The sequence below is a fragment of the Homalodisca vitripennis genome, chromosome 2 (assembly GCF_021130785.1).
Source record: "Homalodisca vitripennis isolate AUS2020 chromosome 2, UT_GWSS_2.1, whole genome shotgun sequence".
NCBI lineage: Eukaryota > Metazoa > Arthropoda > Insecta > Hemiptera > Cicadellidae > Homalodisca > Homalodisca vitripennis.
The window spans coordinates 143,845,642-143,867,295 of record NC_060208.1 but is presented as its reverse complement, the minus strand read 5'-3'; the positions used below and the strand labels follow the sequence as shown (position 1 = coordinate 143,867,295).

Below are 21,654 nucleotides of genomic sequence, written 5' to 3'. Positions count from 1 at the left end.
AGCCGGAAGCTGCAGAAGATCAGGACTGCCATCGCCCAGAAGGTTATAGACTCTGAGAGCTCCCAGAGGCCAATAGCTCCTAAAGAAGCTGGGAACTGCCAAATGCCAGGACCTGCCAGAAGCTGTTGTCTGTCAAATGACAGGACCTGCCAGAGACCATGGACTGCTTTAAGCTGAGACCCTCTAGAGGACGTGAGGTCCCTCAGGCTGATAGCCCCTAATTCCGAGAGATACTATAGATCAGTAACTGTTAGAGGAGGGAGCTGCCAGAATCCAGGAATTCCTAGATGCTAAAAGCTATGTAACCTAGAACTACTAAATCCTAAATACTTTTCATACCCAAAACATACTTTGACAAGAGATACGTGAGTTTGTGCGCTATCTAGCGGCAAGCGAAAGAAACTGCTGTTATAAATATATTACAGAAAACTAACATGCTATATTGAGTAAACTCTGATAATAGCAACAATATTTTTAATTTAATTAATAAAAATGGCGTAGTTACTATAAAATTAAATAGGTTAAAACTCAACAAAAGACTTAGTATGGTAGCACTTAAACATCATAACTAGTTCAACAAAACTTTTGCCACACAATCCCAATACGAATTAATCAAGAATCAAGAATCAAGAAGTTTATTAGCCATTGGTCACAACAATATGAAATAGGCATCGTCAAAATATACAGCACTGATATTTACAACAACAAAATTAGTTGTTACAATATATTGTACTATAATTATACTAATTTTATGACCAAGTAACAGGTTTGTTAATTACGTTATAGCTAATACAGTATAGAAAAATCAGAAATCTACAAATCAAACTAATCAAAAAATGATATTTATGTCAGAATCTAAAAATTCTTTTAAAGAGTAGAATGGATTGCATATGAGCCAGTTACTTATCTTTAGTTTAAAAATATTGAAAGGAGTCATTGTAGCAGATGCAGGCAGCTTATTATAAAAAGTTATGCAATTGAATTTAAAAGAGTTGCCGGTTTTGACTAGCCTGTGCTGAGGGAGATCTAATTTGTTTTTACCCCTGGTATTGTGTTGATGAAAATCTTGTCTGGTATTGAAATCTGTAATTTGTAATTTTGTATAGACTAGTATATGAAAAATGTAAAGGTTAATAACTGTCATGAATTTGGAGATTGATAAAAGTGGTTTGCAATGTTCTAGAGAGCTGCTTCTACTGATGGTTCTAACTACTTTTTTTGAATGAGAAGAATATCATTCACAGCATTGGAGTGACCCACACAAAACAATGCCATAGGAAATGTGTGATTGAAAAAAGGCAAAATATGCACTCTCAAATATTCACAGCTAACAAAATCCCTCAGTTTCCACATTAGATACAAGACTCTAGATATTTTTCTACATACATGGTCAATGTGTGATTTCCAATTAAGCTTGCTGTCAAGATGAAAACCCAACAATTTTACAGATTGATCTTCATAATTTTCAGATAAGCTGAGAAGCAGATTTTTGCGTTTTTCTCCTGATTACATATCAGTCTATTAGAAGTGAAACCAATTTAAAGCCAAGCTGTGAGATGCATCCATGTTTTCTTTCAGAGTATTCAACTGCTTATTAGATGAAAAAAGAGTGGTGTCATCAGCATAAAATAACAACGTTAGACAAACACATTAGAGGGCAGATCATTTATAAAAATGATGAATAAGAATGGTCCTAAAACTGAACCCTATGGTACACCTGTGGCCACAGAAAGAGTGGTAGACTGCTGAGCTTGAACAGAAACATATTGTACTCTATTCGATAGATATGACTGCAATATATTAATGGAATTTTCTGATATACCATAGATCTTAAGTTTGTCGAGGAGGATGCCATGATTCACGCAATCGAACGCCTTACTTAAATCAATGAGTGTCAAAGCAACTGACTCCTTTTGTTCAAAAGCATGAAGTGCTTTAACGACTATTTCTGTAACGGCAGAAGTTGTAGATTTATTGGTACGAAAAGCCATGTTGGTTATTACTGATTATATTATTGGACTCAAAATGTTGATTAAGTTGATGATACATTATAGATTCAAAAAACTTTTGATAAGATGGGGACTATAGAAATTGGGCGATAGCTTTGGGGCAGAGATCTGTCCCCTTTTTTGTAGACTGGCAATACCTTGGAAATTTTTAGAAGATCAGGAAAATATCCATGTAATTAAGCATTGATTGAAGATGAAAGCTAATGGTGAACTGATGTGTTTTATTGTGTTCTTGACAATATAATTAGATATACCATAAAAGTCGGAAGTTTTAGAGTTTGACAATTTAGCAGCTTCCTTAGTTACATCAGTTGGGGTGATTAATGACCAAGTAAATTGAGGTACACAGTTAGTTAAAGTGTTAGCCAGTAGGTTGGTTGCCAATATGTCAGTGTTATCAATGTTAGTTTGAATGTCTGCCACCGACTTGTATGAAATACTGGTTAGTTAGGTGTGGATCAAGTGTTGTTGGTGTCACACCTGTGTTGTTTTGTGTTTCTGAGGAAATTACCTCCCAGGCAGCCTTACATTTTATTACTAGCTCCCTCCTATATGATTTTCAAAACAAGCCCTTTTTGCTAGGTTGAGCTTTTTTCTATACTCTTTTTTGGAAGGAATTTATAAAGGTTATATGCGGCTTCCATATGCTGAGACCCAGTTTTTCTAAGATTCTTAAAAACATCAAAATAACCTAGCATTATTTCTCTACCTCTTTTTAAATCTTCATTGTACCACAAAAGTTTCTTTGTCTGCTTGCTTTTAACACCAATTTTAACTAATGGAGATGATAGATACCAAATATTGTTATATGTTTTTAGAAAACTGTTAAATAAAGTTTCAATGTCAATCTCTTTTCTTTTATAGGTATCAATTATTTCCCACCTTTCACTCTCCAAACTTTCTGCAAACAATTTAATTTGTGTCTCATTTTGCTTACGCATACATCTTTTTGAGGATGTGACTGTCTCATTTGGTCTACATGATCTATCAAGTTTTAGATTTAATAGAAGAGGATTATGATCGGAAATGCAGTCATTCAAAACTTTTAATTCATAACAATCCCTTGAAAAAATTTACGAGGATGTTATCGAGACCACGAATCATTTCTTGTAGGAGCCTTATTTATAGCTACCAAGTTAAGAGAGCGTAAGATGTTTACAAAGGTGGTTGTCACTGTGTCAGTGGTTTTATGGAATGGTATGTTGAAGTCACCTCCAATGACTAACTTAGAGGTATGTTGCAAAACCCTTTTTAATAGCTTGTTCAAAGTTATCAAAAAATAAGTCCATATTACCACAAGGTGATCTATACAGAGAAACTATTGCTACTTCTAAATTGGCCAATTTTTATTCCTGAAATTTCTAAATTTTGCTCTAGATTAAATTTGCTTAGGTCTAGTTCACTATATTCAAGCGAATCTCTTATAAAAATACCAGCACCCCCATTTTTTGAGGCTTTGCGACACACCATACTTGCAGCTTTGTAGCCCTGAGGTGTAAATAAAGATATCTGCTCTTCTAGTAACCAGTGCTCACAAATGCTTATAATATCTATAATGCTTAAGTTTAGACAAGTGTTCTAATTCTAATAATTTATTACGGAGACATTGGATATTAATTTCTAAAATGTTAAGACCGATGTGCAAGTTTGATTCAATGAGTGAACTAGATTCATTGTTAAAGGTTGTTAAATTTTGAAAACAGACAAGGGGTTTTTCCATTATTTTCAACTAAGGTTTTTTACATTTTGTACTTTTTTTCTTAAAAAATAACTGTTTTCTACCTTGGGGTTTCTACTGTAATATTTCTTTTACATTCATCCACTAATTGTTGAGACACCACTCTTTTGTCTGTTTTGGGCGTTTCAAAACCCTGAAAAGGTGAAGAAATAGAAAAAGAGCTATGCTTCACTAGAGTTGGAGACTGTAGACAAGTCCCCATTGTCTCCCGACAGGTGAGGGCTGGTGGAGTGTCCAGGTGGTGGTGTCTGTAGGGACTCAGTCACGGTAGGGTCAGTAGTCAGCTTCACTGGTGATGTCTGTTGAAATACTGCTGAGATGGACTGCTCCTCCAGAGTTGACTCCAAGCTTATCCTTGGGCTTGACCTCTATCACAGATGGGCTGGTGGTTTGCTCTTGAGTAGGTATTTTCTCCGCAGAGGTCAGGATCAGACTTTGATGTCGCTGAAGTTCTACCAATAGCCTGAAAACTATCTTCCTGCCAAGCAATTTTTTTTTCCCATCTTGTTCAAGATGCATTCCATGGCGAGTAAAATGCTGTCCTCTCAGGGCTATTAGAATTCAAGGCTATTTGAATTGGGATTGTAAAGTAGGATATCTAATGAACAATACCAAACTGTATTACATACTTTTTGAGTATCTTGTGTTGGATAAGGATTTTTGCCATGGTTAAAACTGGCAAGTCAAAGGTTTAAATGAACTATGTTACCTATAATTTTTGGCATTATGGTTTACATTGTGTCAGGTATGATACAATATAAAACCGATCTTTTGGACCACACAGCTGTTCTGTGTTTTGAATGTTTTACACATAATCCTGGGATGCTTGCCTACAGATGTAAGATTTAATAAACTATAAATTGCAGGATATAGAAAAATTATACATATTTTCTTGTAGTCTCTTTTCCCTTAAGTACTGGTATAATTTCAAACAAAGCACCAAATAACCAAAGGAAACTGTTATGCTGAATTTTAGACTTTATTTTTAATAATTCAAAAGAATGTCTACCATTCACCAAAATCATTTAAAATGTATATTACTAATCTCCATTTCTGATATTTTATTGAAGTAGTACAAATTTGCATGAACCTAATTGTTCCATTAATTACAAAGTACTCCAGGCTAAGTGTTATAATCATGTTCTATATCATCTTATACATTACCGTAACGCATTAATTGGATACTGGCTGCAACAATGATATAAGAAGTTTCACTGGTAGCCAAGCAGCTTTCAATGTGACTGTTTCCTATCTGCTTCACTCAAAATTTGTCTGGAATTGTTATCAGATAATTTCTTCTCTCCAGTCGATGGGATCAACATTATTACTTGTCAGATGTTCCTCGTGTTCCTTAGTGGTGAGGGAATTATATGAAATAAAAAAGATTGCCATTGACAAACTTTGGCTCAGCATCAAACATGACAGGCATTTTGTAATGTAGGATATCCGTTGAACAACACCAAACTGGATTACCTGCTTTTTGACTGTCTTGTGTTGGATAAGACTTTTTGCCATGTTTAGCACTTTGTTATTAGGATGTGAAGTTTTCTCAGGAACACGTGGTCAGTTGTTTTTAGTGTTTTATCATGAAACTACAAATTATTAAATCTTATAGTATCATTTTAGATTTCCGGGTGGACAACATACCTTCGAGGCTAAATGTTTGGTTAGCAATGGCCTATCCCTTAAACGATTGTATTTTTCTTTGCAAGAAACAAGTCAGTACTGAGAAGAGCTGCAATGGGCCTGAGAAGGTCCTTACTAATTTTCACAGTCACGCCTATCTTTAAACTGTTTATTGTTTTCAAGCTTCCAGTGAAGGATTCTTTACCCTCAGTCGGGATTTCATCTCATCATTGGTCATTGCTACAAATGAATAAAATGTATGTATTTTTTATTGTTAGATATGAGTTTCTTATTTTGCTAGACTTGCATATTCTTGGGTTTCAGTAATTTTTCAACTGAGCATTCAATGAAGCCTCTCCCACCAGTTGCAGATGAATGATGAAATTTGATTTCTGGCCTGTCTGCAAGCGTAATAACTGCCAAATGAGTTGTCCTAGAGAGTTGAAATTTTATTTGAAACTCTGCCTGTACTGTCTCTGCATTGCAATGAAAATGGTCAACACCAATCTATTTGAATTCTTGATATTACTCTGTCAAAAAATTACAATACAAATCTGATTAAGTTAGTTATTTGGGTTACTATGTTTGCAACAAGAAAAACACAGGTAGTAAAACAATGTGTATTTTATAAAAAATAGATAAATAATTAAGTTTTATCAATTATGTTGGATTAGTTAGTACCATTTAAAAGCTTTAACTTCATAGCGTTTTAACTTAACCTGAACTATCATTTTCATAATAAGACAAACAGAAGAGACTTTTTACTGTGATATGATGTAAAATGAGATGGGTACATAGACTCATGTATGGTTGTTTCTATTAACTCGTTTTCATGTCTGTATTTTAAGTAAAAATATTTAATTGGCTTTAAACTTGCTCTGTGAAGATTTAATCTTGAAATTAAGAATTTAGCACAAAACTTGATAATAGTGTAATAATACACAATTTACTCCTTTACTCAGTAAACCTTGTATGTTCAATGAGGCTCTCTGGTTCTCATACCTAGTCTGTGTCGCATTATAATATTGGAAACAACAAGAAGATACAAAAAATATACTCAACACTCCTAGGATATTGTCCTTAAAACAGAAGTCTGCCATCTAAAAATCAATAGACAGCCCCTGCATAATGCAACTTTATTTATTAACCACATGGTTTTGCAGATGCAAATAAACTCTGTGTCTGGTTGTGTACAGAAGGTGAACAAAGAATGTTACAATACATGTATTTATTGTAAAAATCTTGGTTTGTGCCCTTAAAATATATTCATAAATTTAAAATTAGCCACTGCGAGGTTTAACTGGCTAAGCATTTAGCATAGTATTTGATGGCGAAAGCAAAAAAAGCTAAAGGTATACTGTTTTTAAGTCTGTTTAAAATGTACCTTTTGAATAAAATTCTAAAGGGTTGAAATTTGGTTTGAAACTCACATTTCTACTATCCATATATTGAAATTTAAAATGGTGAACATTGGTGTACTGGGAGTCGCTCTATCTCGGGACCAGGGTGTTGTCTGTTGTGGGGCGAACATGTAACTTTCAATGCTTACCTGAAGGCTAGCATGTATTTACCCTTGTATATTGTATTAGAAGTTATCTGCGGCTTAGCACTCGTTTTCCTATCTAATAACAGGTACAGTTAATATATGACATAATAAATACTCCTGAAAATAAGTGATCATCAAGGTATAACCCCCCTCCCTATTGCCCATTGATACAAATATTTTAGGTATATTTTAACTTGTGCTAAACAGAAAGAATACTCGTAGCTGAACATTGTATCATAGTTCAGTTTAGTTTTAATTTGTTTTGATATTTTAACTATAATAGCTGCCATATAGTAAAACACAAGACTCACGCTTCGTAATTTTTTAGAATGAATAGTCCGTCTGCAAGCTGTGGGGTTTAGACAATATAATGCAGACCTCACTTTTCGAGCTTCGGGCGAGAGAGATTGAGCAATGGGCGTGAAACCTTACTGATCAACTATTTGAACGGCTAATCTGTAATAGTCTTAACATAGTTCTCAATTGTTTTGTTGAGAAGTATACCGCAGTCATTAGTGACTTGTGCTATTAATGAATACCAATCGTGATAGTACTAACAAAAATAAAATGAAAGTACAAAACCTCTCGATTGCTGATTTTACCATTCAGAAATAAAATTCTTAAAAGTGATTAAATTTTATTTGCTTTTACTGTTACACTTCTCTTGTATTGTTTTAACCAAAATTGTGTACAAAGTAAGATGCTTATCAAAACTTATTTTTATTTGACCTAGCTATAAAAATAAAATAATTAACTTTCAACCCTTCGGTGGAGAACTTCTGATATATTTGAGGTTATGGAATAGCTCATTAAATTTATTTTATAACCAATTTTAATCAAATGTTCACAAAAACTGAAAGTCCATAATCAAAGTAACGAAATATCGTAATCATTTAAAGAATAAAATGTGACTTGAAGTTTTTAATGTTTTATTTTACACACTAGAACATATTTTGCTTATTATCAGGAATAAAATATCAATGAATAATGAAAACAAAATAGAATTGGTGATAATTTTTTTAATTACCCTTAAAGGGTTGCCAAAAGCAACAATCAATTACTTGGCTTGATCAAATTTTACTCTAGCAATAAGTGTTATATTCAAACTTCTTTAATTTATAATTTAAATATATTTAATTTTATTTATATTAATCTTTAATTTAATTAATAAATTTTGGTGGTCCAACGATATGTAAAATATGTATATTGAAGTTCTCATCTGTTAATTTTTAATTTTTTGATTAAACAACATTGGTTATAAAAATTATTGATTTGACTTTCAACATCTCTTTCACTTAACACTTTATTTAAATTTTCATGTTGCATTGTTTTTTAATACTCTTCTTACTAAAAATTATCAGTTTTATTTTTCAGGTTCTGCGTACTTGTATCTAAGAAACTGCTAAATAAAGGACTAATTTTTATGTGAAAGATTAACAAAAAATTATGTCTATGAAGTGCTTCCCCTGACAGATCTCAAGTTGACACCTGTAATAGTTTGTCTAAAACTATAACTCCAAATAATATCTAATATGGCAATAGATACTGTTAGAACTAATTACGATAATTATTAAGCCTATCTATATAACGTTTTTCTTTCACACTTTGTATATGAAAACCCAAAATTACAATACCAAAGTTATGAGATATCGTGCTTTGTAAATAATATTTAACTCAAAGTTTATATTTTGCATGTCTATATTTGTTCATAGCAGAGTATCTACTGTGTCAATGCGCAATTCTCACAGTGGATGTCAATCGCTCAGCGATGGTAAAAAACACACAATTACTAATTTCATATTTCAAAATTTGTGTGGTTGTAGGCCTATACACAGTAAATATATTCTCTATATAAATACATCTCAAATACTCAATATTGTTTAATTGTTTGAAATAAAAAAATATTTAAATGTAAAATACATATTATTTAATTAATACGAATACACACTAATATTTTCAAGTCAAATATATGTAATATATATGTATTCTGGAAGCCAATATTAGAATGTATAAATTCTAGGTAAAAGGTGGAGGATGTGTCTTGTAGTTCTTATGATAATATAGTCATTTTCTCGATCCTCTGTTATTCTCACTAGTACAGCATCATTTTCTTGACATTCTTTTTCGTTATCAGACGGTCTTCAAAAAGGTAAATTTTCACTAATGTTATATCCATTTTTGTATGGCATAAAATAAGAATAATAATAATGCTCTCAGACAGCTCAAACTTATAATTTGTAATATTATTAGCATTTAACATATTCCGAGTGAGGTGAGGTTGTTTCTGTACTGCAGCTTGACTGAGAAACGGAAACTTTGTAGTGGTAACACCCCCCCCCCCCCCATTAGGTTATCCTAAATACGCCTATGCGTGTTGTTGCCTTAATTAAGAAAATAATATATACATACAAAGGTTTGAAAAGTTTTATTCACTGAAAAAGCTTTCAGCATTGTAATTTACTTTATTTAATGTATTCTAGTACCAGTAGTCTGCTGAGAGCATAGTACATATATGTGTCAAATTTCACCTTTCTAGGAGAAAATGTTGTTTTTCTCTTTAATGATGAGGCATGTGTGTGTGAAATTCATCTTTTTAAGATGAGGCATGTGTGAATGATATTTCATCTTACTAGGACAGCGGGAAGCTGAAAAACAAAAATATAATACTTCTTGGGATTGCAATGGTCTGCATAAGAAATATTTTCTTTCTATGTTTAGACCATGAAAAGCCAAAATATAGTTCTTCTAGGGTTGCAACCCTTTTTAAACCCCTATGTGTGGTTTGTCTGTATAAAAATGGTTGAGTTTTTTCTATTTAAGTCATGAGGAATATGTGTGCAAATGTCAACTTTCTGTCTGAGAATTAGTTCTTATGTTGGTCATAATTAATCACTTATCGGTGATGAGTGAGTGAGGGGTTTGCTTTGTATATATTCAGATTGATCCATTAGATATTTCCTAGAATTGTAATTGCCACATTTTAAATAAAAAACAGTTGATATAGATCTATGAAAAAATATTTTCAGTTCGATATTTACCTGAGCATGTTAAAATCATATTAGACAAATCTAATATCTACATTTAGGTCTACCTTTTTTTATTTTACTCCCTCCATGAAATATCACAAATATATATATATATATATATATATATATATATATATATATATATATATATACCATTGTGTATATACCATATAGTGAATATACCATTTCTAGATCTTCAAAATCATAGTTGTAGAAAATGTTACATTTTTTCTAATATATGGTAATTATTTGGCACACTTAAAGTTATCAATATATACTATATGTAGTGAAATAATTTTAGTGTTCTAACCCTTATTACAAGGTAAGTGAATAAACTGAAAAGTATACCGACCCTTTCGAGTCACATGTAGTTATTTAACAGATTTATAATTAGGATAGTATCATATACTAGGAAGTACTTTAAGTTAACCCTTAATATGCTGAAAGTTAACATTTACATGTACAATTTAAGAGATAGGATAAATAAGTCCTTTCTTGGAAATGTTCTCATATGAAATTAATAAAAACAGGTTCATATATGGATTCTTTCCAATTAATTATTTTCTCTTTGACTATATTTTGGGGTCTTTATGTGACAACTCGCAGTGTAGGAGCGTATAAAACCTCCATAAGGTCTCCCTTGGCAATGTTGATGTCAGTTTGTAATACATATATGCTTGTTGTTATAAATTAAACAAAAAGTGGATATATGTCACTTTGTCCAGGGTAATTAATACCAGAACTACAGGAACACATATTTATTTTTATGTACAAAATAATATTTACAAAACTTAAACTTAACAGTCTACAATATAAATAAAACAAGTCTCTGAAATAAAATTATTGTGATATAAATAAAAAACGTTGGAATGGCTCACTTTCAAAATATTTAAATTAGTATTATTTAACTAATCAGTATACACAGTCAGAGTAAAGCTAGTAAATTCTTTGCTTATGTACAGTGAAGTAGAGTTTACAGAATTCAATTCAGGAGAGGCATGTCAGACACTGTTTGGCCCTTGTAAGTGGGTAGGAGTCGCCCTTAGAGACCGAAGGTCGTCCTTCGACATTTGTTCTGAGTCAACTTTCATGTTGATCACGAACCTTGTCTGAAACAAGCCAAAAGTCATTAATTACACTAACACAAGACACTACCTATATATAGTTAGAGTGAAATGCACTTTCAGAACCAAGAACTTCATTGTATTTGAGTAATTCAATTAAGTATTATATATAATAATATTATATAATATGTATAATACTATTATATAATATGTATAATACTATTATATAATATGTATAATACTATTATATAATATGTATAATACAATGTGTAGTATAATAATTTTTCTCTTTTAAAAAAATCTCCTGATTCTCAAAGTCAACACAAATAACTGTCAGTTATATAAAATTACTTTTATTTAATTAACCACCACAACTTTACAAAAGCACATGAGCCAAATATTTAGCATACAAAATTCTTTGAGTAATTAATGAAAAATGAACAATTGGTTTTGGTTCATTTGTTTTCTTTAATTTCATAGTCACATTGCTTTGAGTCATATTACCAAAAGATAACAAATTGATTATTCTTCATTATTGATTAGAAAAATGGCTGAAGGATATGAATTTCATACAGTACCTATGTATATGTGTCTATATGAATAATCTAAACTTAAGGAAATGACCTTTTTGTATATGAAAAGGACACGAATCTCCAACTTATATTTTTATTAAAAGACGAGTAATTTCCTTAATTAATATGTAATTTATACGTAACTGAAAAACATTATTACAAAATTGTCCAAAATTTAGTTTCAACAAATTGTCCAATACTACTTTGAATGCCTTAAGTGTACAGTAATTCCATGTTGAATGATAACATTGTTTAAATTTTTGCTGCCTTCTTGTCAAGTGCCCCACTGGGAACTGAGGACAAGGGGTGTTCTTTACACTTATTGATATAAAGAATGGGAAGCAAAGCTAATATAATACAGAGAGGACTATAAGTGATAAAATGGTTTTCTGGTCAAGGCAAGATGTAAGCCTGTGTTTTCTCTGTTTCAGGTGGAAAGAAATGTTTAAATAGAGGACTGTAGGCTCTCATTTAAAGTACAGCACAGTATAAAAGGTTGATAATTTAGAATAATTTTGGTTTTTCTTAAATAAAACTGGTAACTGTGGCTTGTATTTTTAAAATAAAATTAATTTTTTTTATTTGAAATGAAAGTATTGTGTTTTAATTTACTTTATTATTGTATTATATTCACATATTTGTAAAATTAAGGCACCATTTCAGAAATCACAGTTACAAAAACCACAAATATATTAATTAACAATTAAATCATGAATTATTAAAAAATCTGCAATTATTACAAAAATAACTTACAGGAGTTTCACACATATTGCACAATACCATGGATTGACCTGTAAGGCTTCTTTATAAAAAAGACCCACTTAGTGGAGAGAGATTGCACTTTTGGGTACATCTCCTCAACTCCTGGTGTTACAACATACAGTACAAATGCCACATGTCTCGTCCACTCACCACAACAATGGCCCAGAAGGTGCCGATGATGGCGCCCGCCAGCACGTCCGTGGGGTGGTGCATGAAGTTCTGGACGCGCGAGAGGGAGGTGAACCAAGCCGCGAACACGAGGCCGGCCTGTAGCAGGTAGTTGGGGAACCTTACAGCCCGCCAGTAAAGCCGGTGGCGCAGGAACACCTAACCAACAGCAAAACATCATTTGGGGGTGGAAATAAAACTGAAAAAAAGTATTTCTCTCCCCCCCCCCAGGTTTCGGGGGGTGCTTAAGGACCATCTGTTTCGGGCCTCGTCGGGTCGTCGGGATATCGTGGCATAGGGTATGGGACGATGGCTTGTATGAATGGTGATGGGTGAATGTCCTTATAAGTTTTATTTTATTTATATATTTCTAGTTTCTTAAAGAACCTTCTTTTAATTTTATTATTTTGTATAAATATAGATTATAATTTTTGAATGTAAAATAGTAATGTAGACTATATTGTGGCTCTTGTTATACACTAATAGTATAGTTTATTAATTTATGGTTAGGTGTAAGAGAGGACTTAATAGTCCTAACCTCGCCAATTGAGTATGTTTTTCGTTGTATTCAATAAAAACATTTTTCATTTAATTTCACAACATCAAGCAAAAGGTCAGATTGTATATGAAGAACAGAATCGCCCGGCTGATGCTATGATTATTTGCTTCAACACTAATTCGAATATTGATTTTGGAGTATCTGCTCGTATAGGCCTCGGTAAGCAGTAAAGTGACAGAGTGGCGCAGCGATAGTAGCCACGATAAAAGCGGTGGTTTCCAATTGAAACATTGTTATTCAGTCAAGGGAAGGTTGTCGAAATGGTTGTCTCCGAACGGTGTTGTCTAACTCCTATTCTTAAGTAAAATAATAATTTAAAAATACCTGTCTTATAGTACGAGACATATTATTGCAAGCCTGTCTGTATGGGCAGTAACCAATGACGATTTCGCTTCGTGCCGGTTGTTTACATCGGTTTTGTTCTTCAGTGTTCGATTATCCTGCATGTTTTTATTTTATTATTACTTTTTCTCGCCTTCCGTATAAACATGCATTAATTTAAATCGTGAAAGTAAAGGATTCAGTAAGATAGATGAGACGTAAAGATAAGCGGTGATCAATTAAATCGATTATCTAATTCTAGTTATTCTTCTGTTACAGCTGGCAACACCGCACCACAAACCACGCTTGCATTGATATGTCGTACTATTTTGGACAGGTTGCACACGCATAAAAATGTACGGTGTTCATCCTATAAACAAGTGTAGATTTATAGTTCGGCAAATATCATTACTTGTTTGCCGATGTAACCAGGTTCTTTTTATAATTGATAACGGCGATGTACGCGTTGTTATGATGACTGAAATTTTACCTTCCCTTGATAAATAAATACCTTTACAGAGCAACACGAGATTATTTGGTTGCAAACTTGCCGTTCTTTTTACAGTTTTGATAAAATCGAAATAAGAGTTAAAAGTATATTTTTTATGATGAAGTTTAGGAACTAGTTGCATGCGTTACCTTATCTAAATAGAATTCGTACTTTTCTATGTAGGTGACCTCGATTTCTAAAAAAGTGGTTGAAAATGTTGAAATCATATAGGCATTTCGTTTTCTGGTTGGGTTTAGAATTTTCTCATTTGCTTTATTTCTTATACCTGTCATTAAAAAAGACACTTAATTAAAAGTCAAATAATAATTATTTACAAAATTTAAAGCAACCTGATTTACTCGTCTTCTCCCTCTTCCCTTCTTCCATAAGCAGTATTTATGTGTTCCATATCAGAAGACCATCTGCCACAAATATTCACCGTTATAATAAGAGTAGCTTTTCCGTACTTAGTGGTGGGGGGGGGGAGGAGGCAAACAAGTTGTAATGAGCGTGTGCTTTAGCTGTCTGAATATGCTTACTATTTAATATTTTATCTTTTATAACTGCAAACACAGCTCATGCTTCACATGAACAGAAATTGCTTATAGGAGCAGGTTCAGTAACTAAATTTTATACAGTTCACATTTTACATAACCAGAATAAAATCTAAGACAACAGACACTAATAACTCACACTCAGAAAGTTACCGTAATAATTTTAATGTCAATGTTTTCGTTGGCTACAATACATCGACTTAAGGTACGAGTGTAAGAGTTAAAATTTTCTCGAATATAAAATGATATAGGTTAGATTAGAACGTGTGATATATATTAAAACGCGAAGGAACAACCAGAGTTGGAGCGGCTAGAGGCTGTCGAGGACTCCGCTACTCTGATTGTTTATTTTCACACAGTTGAGTGCGACTGACTCAAACCCTTAAATATTTGGTCAGCAGTTGGACTATTTATAAACCACTGATACTGGTATGAATGAAAGTTTCTGGATGTCTGCACAAATATATCGTGCCCTTTTACTAAAACACTCTACAAGTCACGTCATCTCAGATATATTCTGGTGTAATTAACATGTCATTAGAATCTTGTCAATGAATACCTAATAGTTGCATAGCCCCTCCCCCTTCTTTGAAAACACTACATTATTGTATTCGGTACTCTAAAGACTGGATAGACTGTTCAACCTAACATTCAATGTTTTCAATCGTTCAACCTAAAGCATTAAATGGTTTTGAAACTTAAAAATCAAATTCCTATGCGTTGGATGGACGAGCATAAAGTATAATACCGTTACATGATGATAATGGTTCAATATGTGATACCACGGACTGTGTGTACTGATACGTCAGACTAAGGCATCAGAATACACATGTAGGCTATTATAATCAGAATGTCTAAGGTAAGTAAACTTTTGAGGGATCAGCTTATCAACCCAGGATTCCAGATTCGATTCCCAATTTGAACATGGCATTTTCACACGCAAACCCCATTAACCTGGCCTAGGTGAAAGAAATATAATAAACGGTTCCGGGCAGGAGCTTCAGATGCTCAACAAAAAACAGATTACTATACACCCATGGAATGTCGAGTCACCCACTGTTGTGCCCCGGCCTTGCCAGTGACGAGTGACATCCATTCAATGTCAATCATGCACAATAAATTATAGTCATTTTTACTCGCCAGTCAGTTCTTGAGCTGGACGAACTAATTCCTGAATGTTACATTGTACAAGCGTACATATGACGCGCTATACTGAAAGGCGCGAATCAATAGGATTATATTGGCGGTGTTCAAAATTACACTGTGATGACCACCGATTTTGCTATATTTCTTTTAATTACAAAATTATAATTCTTGTAGAGAACAATACATTACTTCAGTACCAATCTAGCCTTACGTAAATAAATTTTAGAACCGATAAAAGGCCTAAAATATTACTTTTTAAATAATTAAATAAATATAAAAATTTTTTATCCATTTTCTAAAATAAAAAAAAACTTTGAATTGTCTATTAAAAAATAACCAGAAATTGTATAAGTCAGCTTGCAACATTTAATTATATTTTATTCTTGTAATAAACTTATTAATTATGAAAAAGACGATAAGAAATTTCGCAAATTTTGGTGTTTATATTTATTAGTTCTTAAAAAGATCATTATTTTTTGTACAAACCTCCAAAGACGTAGGAGAGAGCATTTTATAAGGGAAACGAGAGGGAAGTAATAAAATACGAAAGGAAGAGACGCATAATTATGAACAATAAATGTTCATTTATATGGCCGAACAGATTTGTTCAATTATTCACCCTTTGTCGGCCTGTCGTAACAGAAGAAGCGTGTTCGCAAGGCGTCCCACATTTTATTAGCCTCTAAAAGTAACGATGGTTTTTGTGGATATGGCCCTGACCGTTTTTCACCACTAAAACAGAAAGAAACCAAGATACGAATATCATACTTACGAACCGTTTAAATTTCCAACATCAAGATTTTGCAATTTCAATAATTAAAATTTAAACTATGCGTAGTTTAATTGACAAAGGGGAAGTCCTATTTCAGGCAAGTCCTGTTTCACGAGAAGCATAATCCCGTATAATTGTTGAGATAATCTCATATAGTGTTGAACAAGCACAAGCCAAAACCACGCCTTCTTCAGTCATAATCTCGACAAAATCCGAAAGGCTAGATATATTACTGTAACACTGCAGAAAACTGTCTGCCCACAATATGAATTTCTGATTGTATCCATAGAAAAAATTGACACAGTCTGCATAAGTTCTACCACAGGGGGCTAATGAGGGGTGGCAGCGCTTGCGTGAGCGGAAATATCACAGTCGTTGTGACTCAGAGGCCACAGTTAATCGCGACATAAGTGGGCAGAGTTGACATGACCGCATTGACTATCAGCGACTCTCTCATTGAGTGCTGCAGACGGCAATAAATTAGTTTTGGTCGTTTGCAATTTAGTCGTCTTTTGTAGTTAAAATACAATTATTTAAAAATGTACTCCTATTGAGTATGTAATATTTAATTTTGAATTCAGGGTTGTGTTCAAACAATACTAATATTATTTTATCAAACAAACCACAAATTAATATACTCACTGTCCTTTACATTCACTAATGTATTAATGTTTTATGTAACAAATAAAGTCTCATTTTACCAGGCGAAGTTAGGGCTAAGAAGCCCTCTCTAACACTGAACCTGGGGACCAACGGTTTACAGGTGACTGCCGAACCAGCAAATTACGTTACAGACTGTACTGAACATATGTGGAATGCTGTACTATTATTATCCATGCAAATGTTTTATTTTATTTAATAGTTAAGTGTTATTAATAAAAACAATTAAAGTATGTCCACACAATTATTTTGTAATATTTCTAATATATTTAGAACTGTACTTGATAATGTAATGATACTGATAATGTATTACGTTGTAATATTATAATAATGTATTTATATTTGTGGTAATAACTTCCAGCCGTCTCGTCAGTCTATTTTAATTTTGACAGAGCGCCTGAAAACATCAAAGGCAATCTCCGCCTGACAGTAATGTGATGTTAGTTGCAGAACACAAATACCAGGCGCTGAGTAATTGCTCAACAGTTTTTACAGTGTGGATTAGTACAGTGTGAAACAGTCCAGATGGAGGCTTAGAAGTGCATGTGGATACAGTGACAGGTCGACGGCAGACAGACTGACTGGCTGGCGGCAACGGGTCTAGACTAAAGCTTCTCTGTTGAATGTTTAATGTTGGTTAGTTCAGGCAGGTTCAAGTATTCAATATACTTCTGGTCATTCTCTATTGTTTAATAAGATTTACGTCGTATAAAGACGTATAATTATAATTTTCATAAGTAATTATAATAATAATTTATAAGTTTCAGATTATGTTTATGTGGGATTAGTAAAAAAAAAACAAGTTTTTATTTGATTGAATGTGCACTACAGTCACTTACCTTTACCAACATACTAGTACTTTTATTCCTTTCTTTTATATCATTTCGTGTTTAATATAAATAATAAGATTTGCGAACTTAATAAAACAACAGTTTTTCACTAGCTCTACTTTTTATAGAACAATTAATAAATAGAAAAAGTTTGGTCACCAAAAACATAAAACTGTTATTTGAGACTAATTTAAAGTATACGTGAACTAAGACGCCTTATTGAATACAAAAAATACAAGCATAATAAAATACATTCACATTTTACTTACCTACATTAGCTACACCTACATTTTAGCTCATTCGACTTCATTTTGTTTGATTCACTACGTTATCAAATTAAAGATAATGTTAATATTATAACTTCCTCGCTGTGTAGATAACCCAAGGTTACCCAGAAGGAAAATGAAACGGGCAAAGTGACAATGGTTACACGCTAACACGTATCACGTCCAAGTCACGAGGGCCGCTAGCTAATACATGTACCGATGTCGAATATTCAAGACGAAGCAAAAATTCAGCGTTCTTTGCGCCTAGACTGTCAAGTGGTAATGTATTATAGCAAGAAGTACCCTTCACATTTATCACAATATTCATAATCTAATTTATCATCAATCCAAATTAGACTACAGTATTGGTATGGGAAAGTGTTTTTTCGTAATTTAGCAGATTAAATTCTCAACTGTAACCTATAACTTTTAGTTAGTTATCAAGGAAATTATGTTGAAACTATTAATATTCTTGTTAAAAATCTATGTACTTAATATATATGATATTATGTATAAGTACCTAATTAGCAGAAGGCTAGGTTTATACATCCCAGCCATAGAAATGCATTAAATTAAATTGAACATAGACGTTCATATCCATTCATAACAATATTTCCGTTTTCTTCCAAGAAGCTAACAAGCTACCTTATATGAGAGATGTTTTTAAAAGGTGCCTCTTCAATTAATTCCAAACGTCCAACGACAACAAAGAAAGTCTCGAGCCTGGGATGTTCCAACTGCTTTAGTATGTTCGTAGCTGACCCCAACATGAAACTGTGCGACGATTGTTCAAATCTTACCGTCTAATAAGGACATCCATATCATGGAGAAGACCTCGCACCAAACAAGGAGTCGATTGACCAACACAGGACTAAATAATCTTAGATTCAGACCGCTGGGTATTCGGATCACATCTGCTGCACCCTTAATCCACGGATTACGATGCAGAGCAGAAGAGAAGATGTGGGCACGGGCGGCTGATGGTATCACACCCACGGGTCCGTGGGCCGAACGTGCGCACATATATGTCGCTCTCACACCTGACTCATTATTGGGCGTATGTGTCTCGACAGTCCGACTGGTCGAGGGACGTGGGTTGGCGAAGTGCTGTGTATCCGCCTGCAGACTGTTGCATGCATTGTAATGACTACTGTGGAAGGTTGGGTTTTACAACTTGATCGGATACAAAAAATAGAATAGGCAAAGAATAAGCACTGCACAAGGTCAGCCGATAGTATGTATGTTTTTTAATAGATTATCAAACAATTAAAATGAATAACCAAATGGATCTAATTTACATATTTTAAATGACTGGACAGTAACTAAAAATAGCAGTATTAAAATTTAATCTACTGTATAACACTATAAAAGATAAGTAAACCCAACGTGAGAATTGAGAGCTGAAGTGAAGATATTAATTGATACTTGGCAATCAGCTAGGAAAGCCTGCAGTTGCTACAACCATGCAAGAATATACCATACATTACAACTAGTCTGTACACATAACGTTGGACGAATATTTAGCCTGTACAATCAGTCATTAAACATCACAACTAACTAGTACAACCATGCAGAAAGATCATAATATTTAGTGCATCTATCCAGCACAATCAGCAAGTATTACCTAGCAGTAAAATTAGCCTGTATGAATAATCAGTCAGTGCAACTAACCATTACAGCCAACTCGTAAAACTATGGAGAAAATTGAATATAACCGCTAGTAAATCCATCCAGTACAATCAGCCTGAATAATAAAACCAATACTTAATGCTAAGGATCAGTCGACTATCATTGTTCAATAATAAAAACTTTTTGCTTGTAAAGTTTTATAGCCCTTGATACAACGAATAAATATATTGTGCTTATAAGAACTACAAATTGTTAAAAATTAACATGCCAATGAAATGCTTAGTGCTTTCTTTACTTTCACTGAACATTATCTTTTCTACTTACCTACCAAATAGAAATAACTGAGTTCAATCATGCTCTGTTACTACATCATGTCGTCTAATATTTAGATATGAATAACATTAAACATACTCTTCGCACTGTATTTAAGTTTACCAAGTGTTTCCACATTTTTTCATGTGAAATACATTACTATCAAAAGCTCTGGTTAGCCCTAGAAATATTCCAGTAATTTAGTAGCACCTTCTTAAGTAACAAGTACACTATAATAAGATTACTAGACATCCAACTCTACCTAGACATCTCACGTCTCATTCTCTCATATTCGCCATTAACTAGACTAGCGGCTTTAAGTAGATGAATAAAGACAGAAGACCGTCACAGTTGGACTCCTCTAAACATTGTCTAAATTAACTCAATCAAATCCAGAGGGGGAGATTGAATACGGTTCCTGCTTCACTTCTAACACACGGAGTGGGTGACGAAGACAAATGACGCGACCGGGGTTTACAACCGAAAATGAGGGGGAACATTTTTAAAACGCTTCTCCTTCACTCCGAACAGCTTCCATCTGTCCGCCGTAAATTAGGTCGTTTTATTTCTTACTCGGAGCAACGCAAAGGATCGGATGTTCCGCTTGAGGTAATGTCTTTGGTGCAGGGTGTTCCAATAGACATTACAATAGGCAGCGTGGAGCGTAACATTGGGTTTTTGGGGAGGAGCTACGGAGATTGGCGAGGAAGAAACGTTGTTAACGTTGGAAAAGGTGTACAGTAAAGTGTGACATTTCAACGTTACTAAGGGTGTGAAGTAGAAATCTTAATGTTTCCCGTGTCTTTGGAGACGCATATTATGGAACATTTGATTCGAGGACTGAACCATTAAGGAGGTTCTTAACCATTTAATATTAAAAGATACTTCAGCATCTTGTTAAACAGTGTCTATTCCGATTGGAACTGTCCGATCGAGGGCCAAAACAAAGAAGAAACCAATTTCATCAGCATCCAGGTCTGGAAGAGAAGATTTCTTCCGAGATGAACACGTCCTACGAGCCAATCATGATAGGGATGCTTTAGTGGCCCAAAGACAATCAAATTAGATGTTACCGCTCATCGAGATGCCACGCCATGATGGATGTGACTCTCTGGATCGTGGGCAGAGGGCGCGGCTGATTGGAGTGTTTAATATGCTGCAGACGGAGTGGGCGCTGAGCTGACCCGACAGAGGAGACGAGGGCGCCCACTGCACCACGGCGCAGGATGTGTTACTGCAGCAACTGCAGCGAGTGCATTAGCTCTACAACTTCCTACAGCATCCGGTCTTAGGTGGATCAAGTGGGAGGGATCTGAAGAAATCTACTCAGTTATCAACTCGACTCTACTCTTGTTTTTCAGCATACGTTGGTACGTCTCGGCAAAGAAATGTTGGAAGATAAACAAAGACAAAAATAATACTTCACGAGAACAGCTGCTTTCGTCGAATCCATTTTCGGGTCAAATTAAACTGGGTATGGTTGCGTTTCCCTGGATCCAGCAACTTAAAGTTAGAATTTTAAAAATTATTTGTGAGTAGTGTGTATTGTAACTAAATTTCTTGCCTTTCGTGATGGCCACATTAAACCTTTCGCCGACATGCGG

At 33.8% G+C, this 21,654-nt stretch overlaps 1 protein-coding gene across 3 annotated transcripts in view; it reads right to left on the bottom strand.

Moving 5' to 3' along the window:
- Positions 1–10,819: 10,819 nt before the first annotated feature.
- LOC124354830 (putative phosphatidate phosphatase) overlaps positions 10,820–21,654 on the bottom strand; it is an 84,424-nt gene continuing 73,589 nt past the window's right edge. For all 3 annotated transcript variants that reach the window (XM_046805577.1, XM_046805578.1, XM_046805579.1), the window contains 2 exons: positions 12,494–12,670; positions 10,820–11,054 (listed from right to left, as the gene is read on the bottom strand). In XM_046805577.1, coding sequence (XP_046661533.1) covers positions 10,947–11,054; positions 12,494–12,670 — 285 coding nt within the window. In that variant the 3' untranslated portion in view covers positions 10,820–10,946. The remainder of the gene's footprint in view (positions 11,055–12,493; positions 12,671–21,654) is intronic.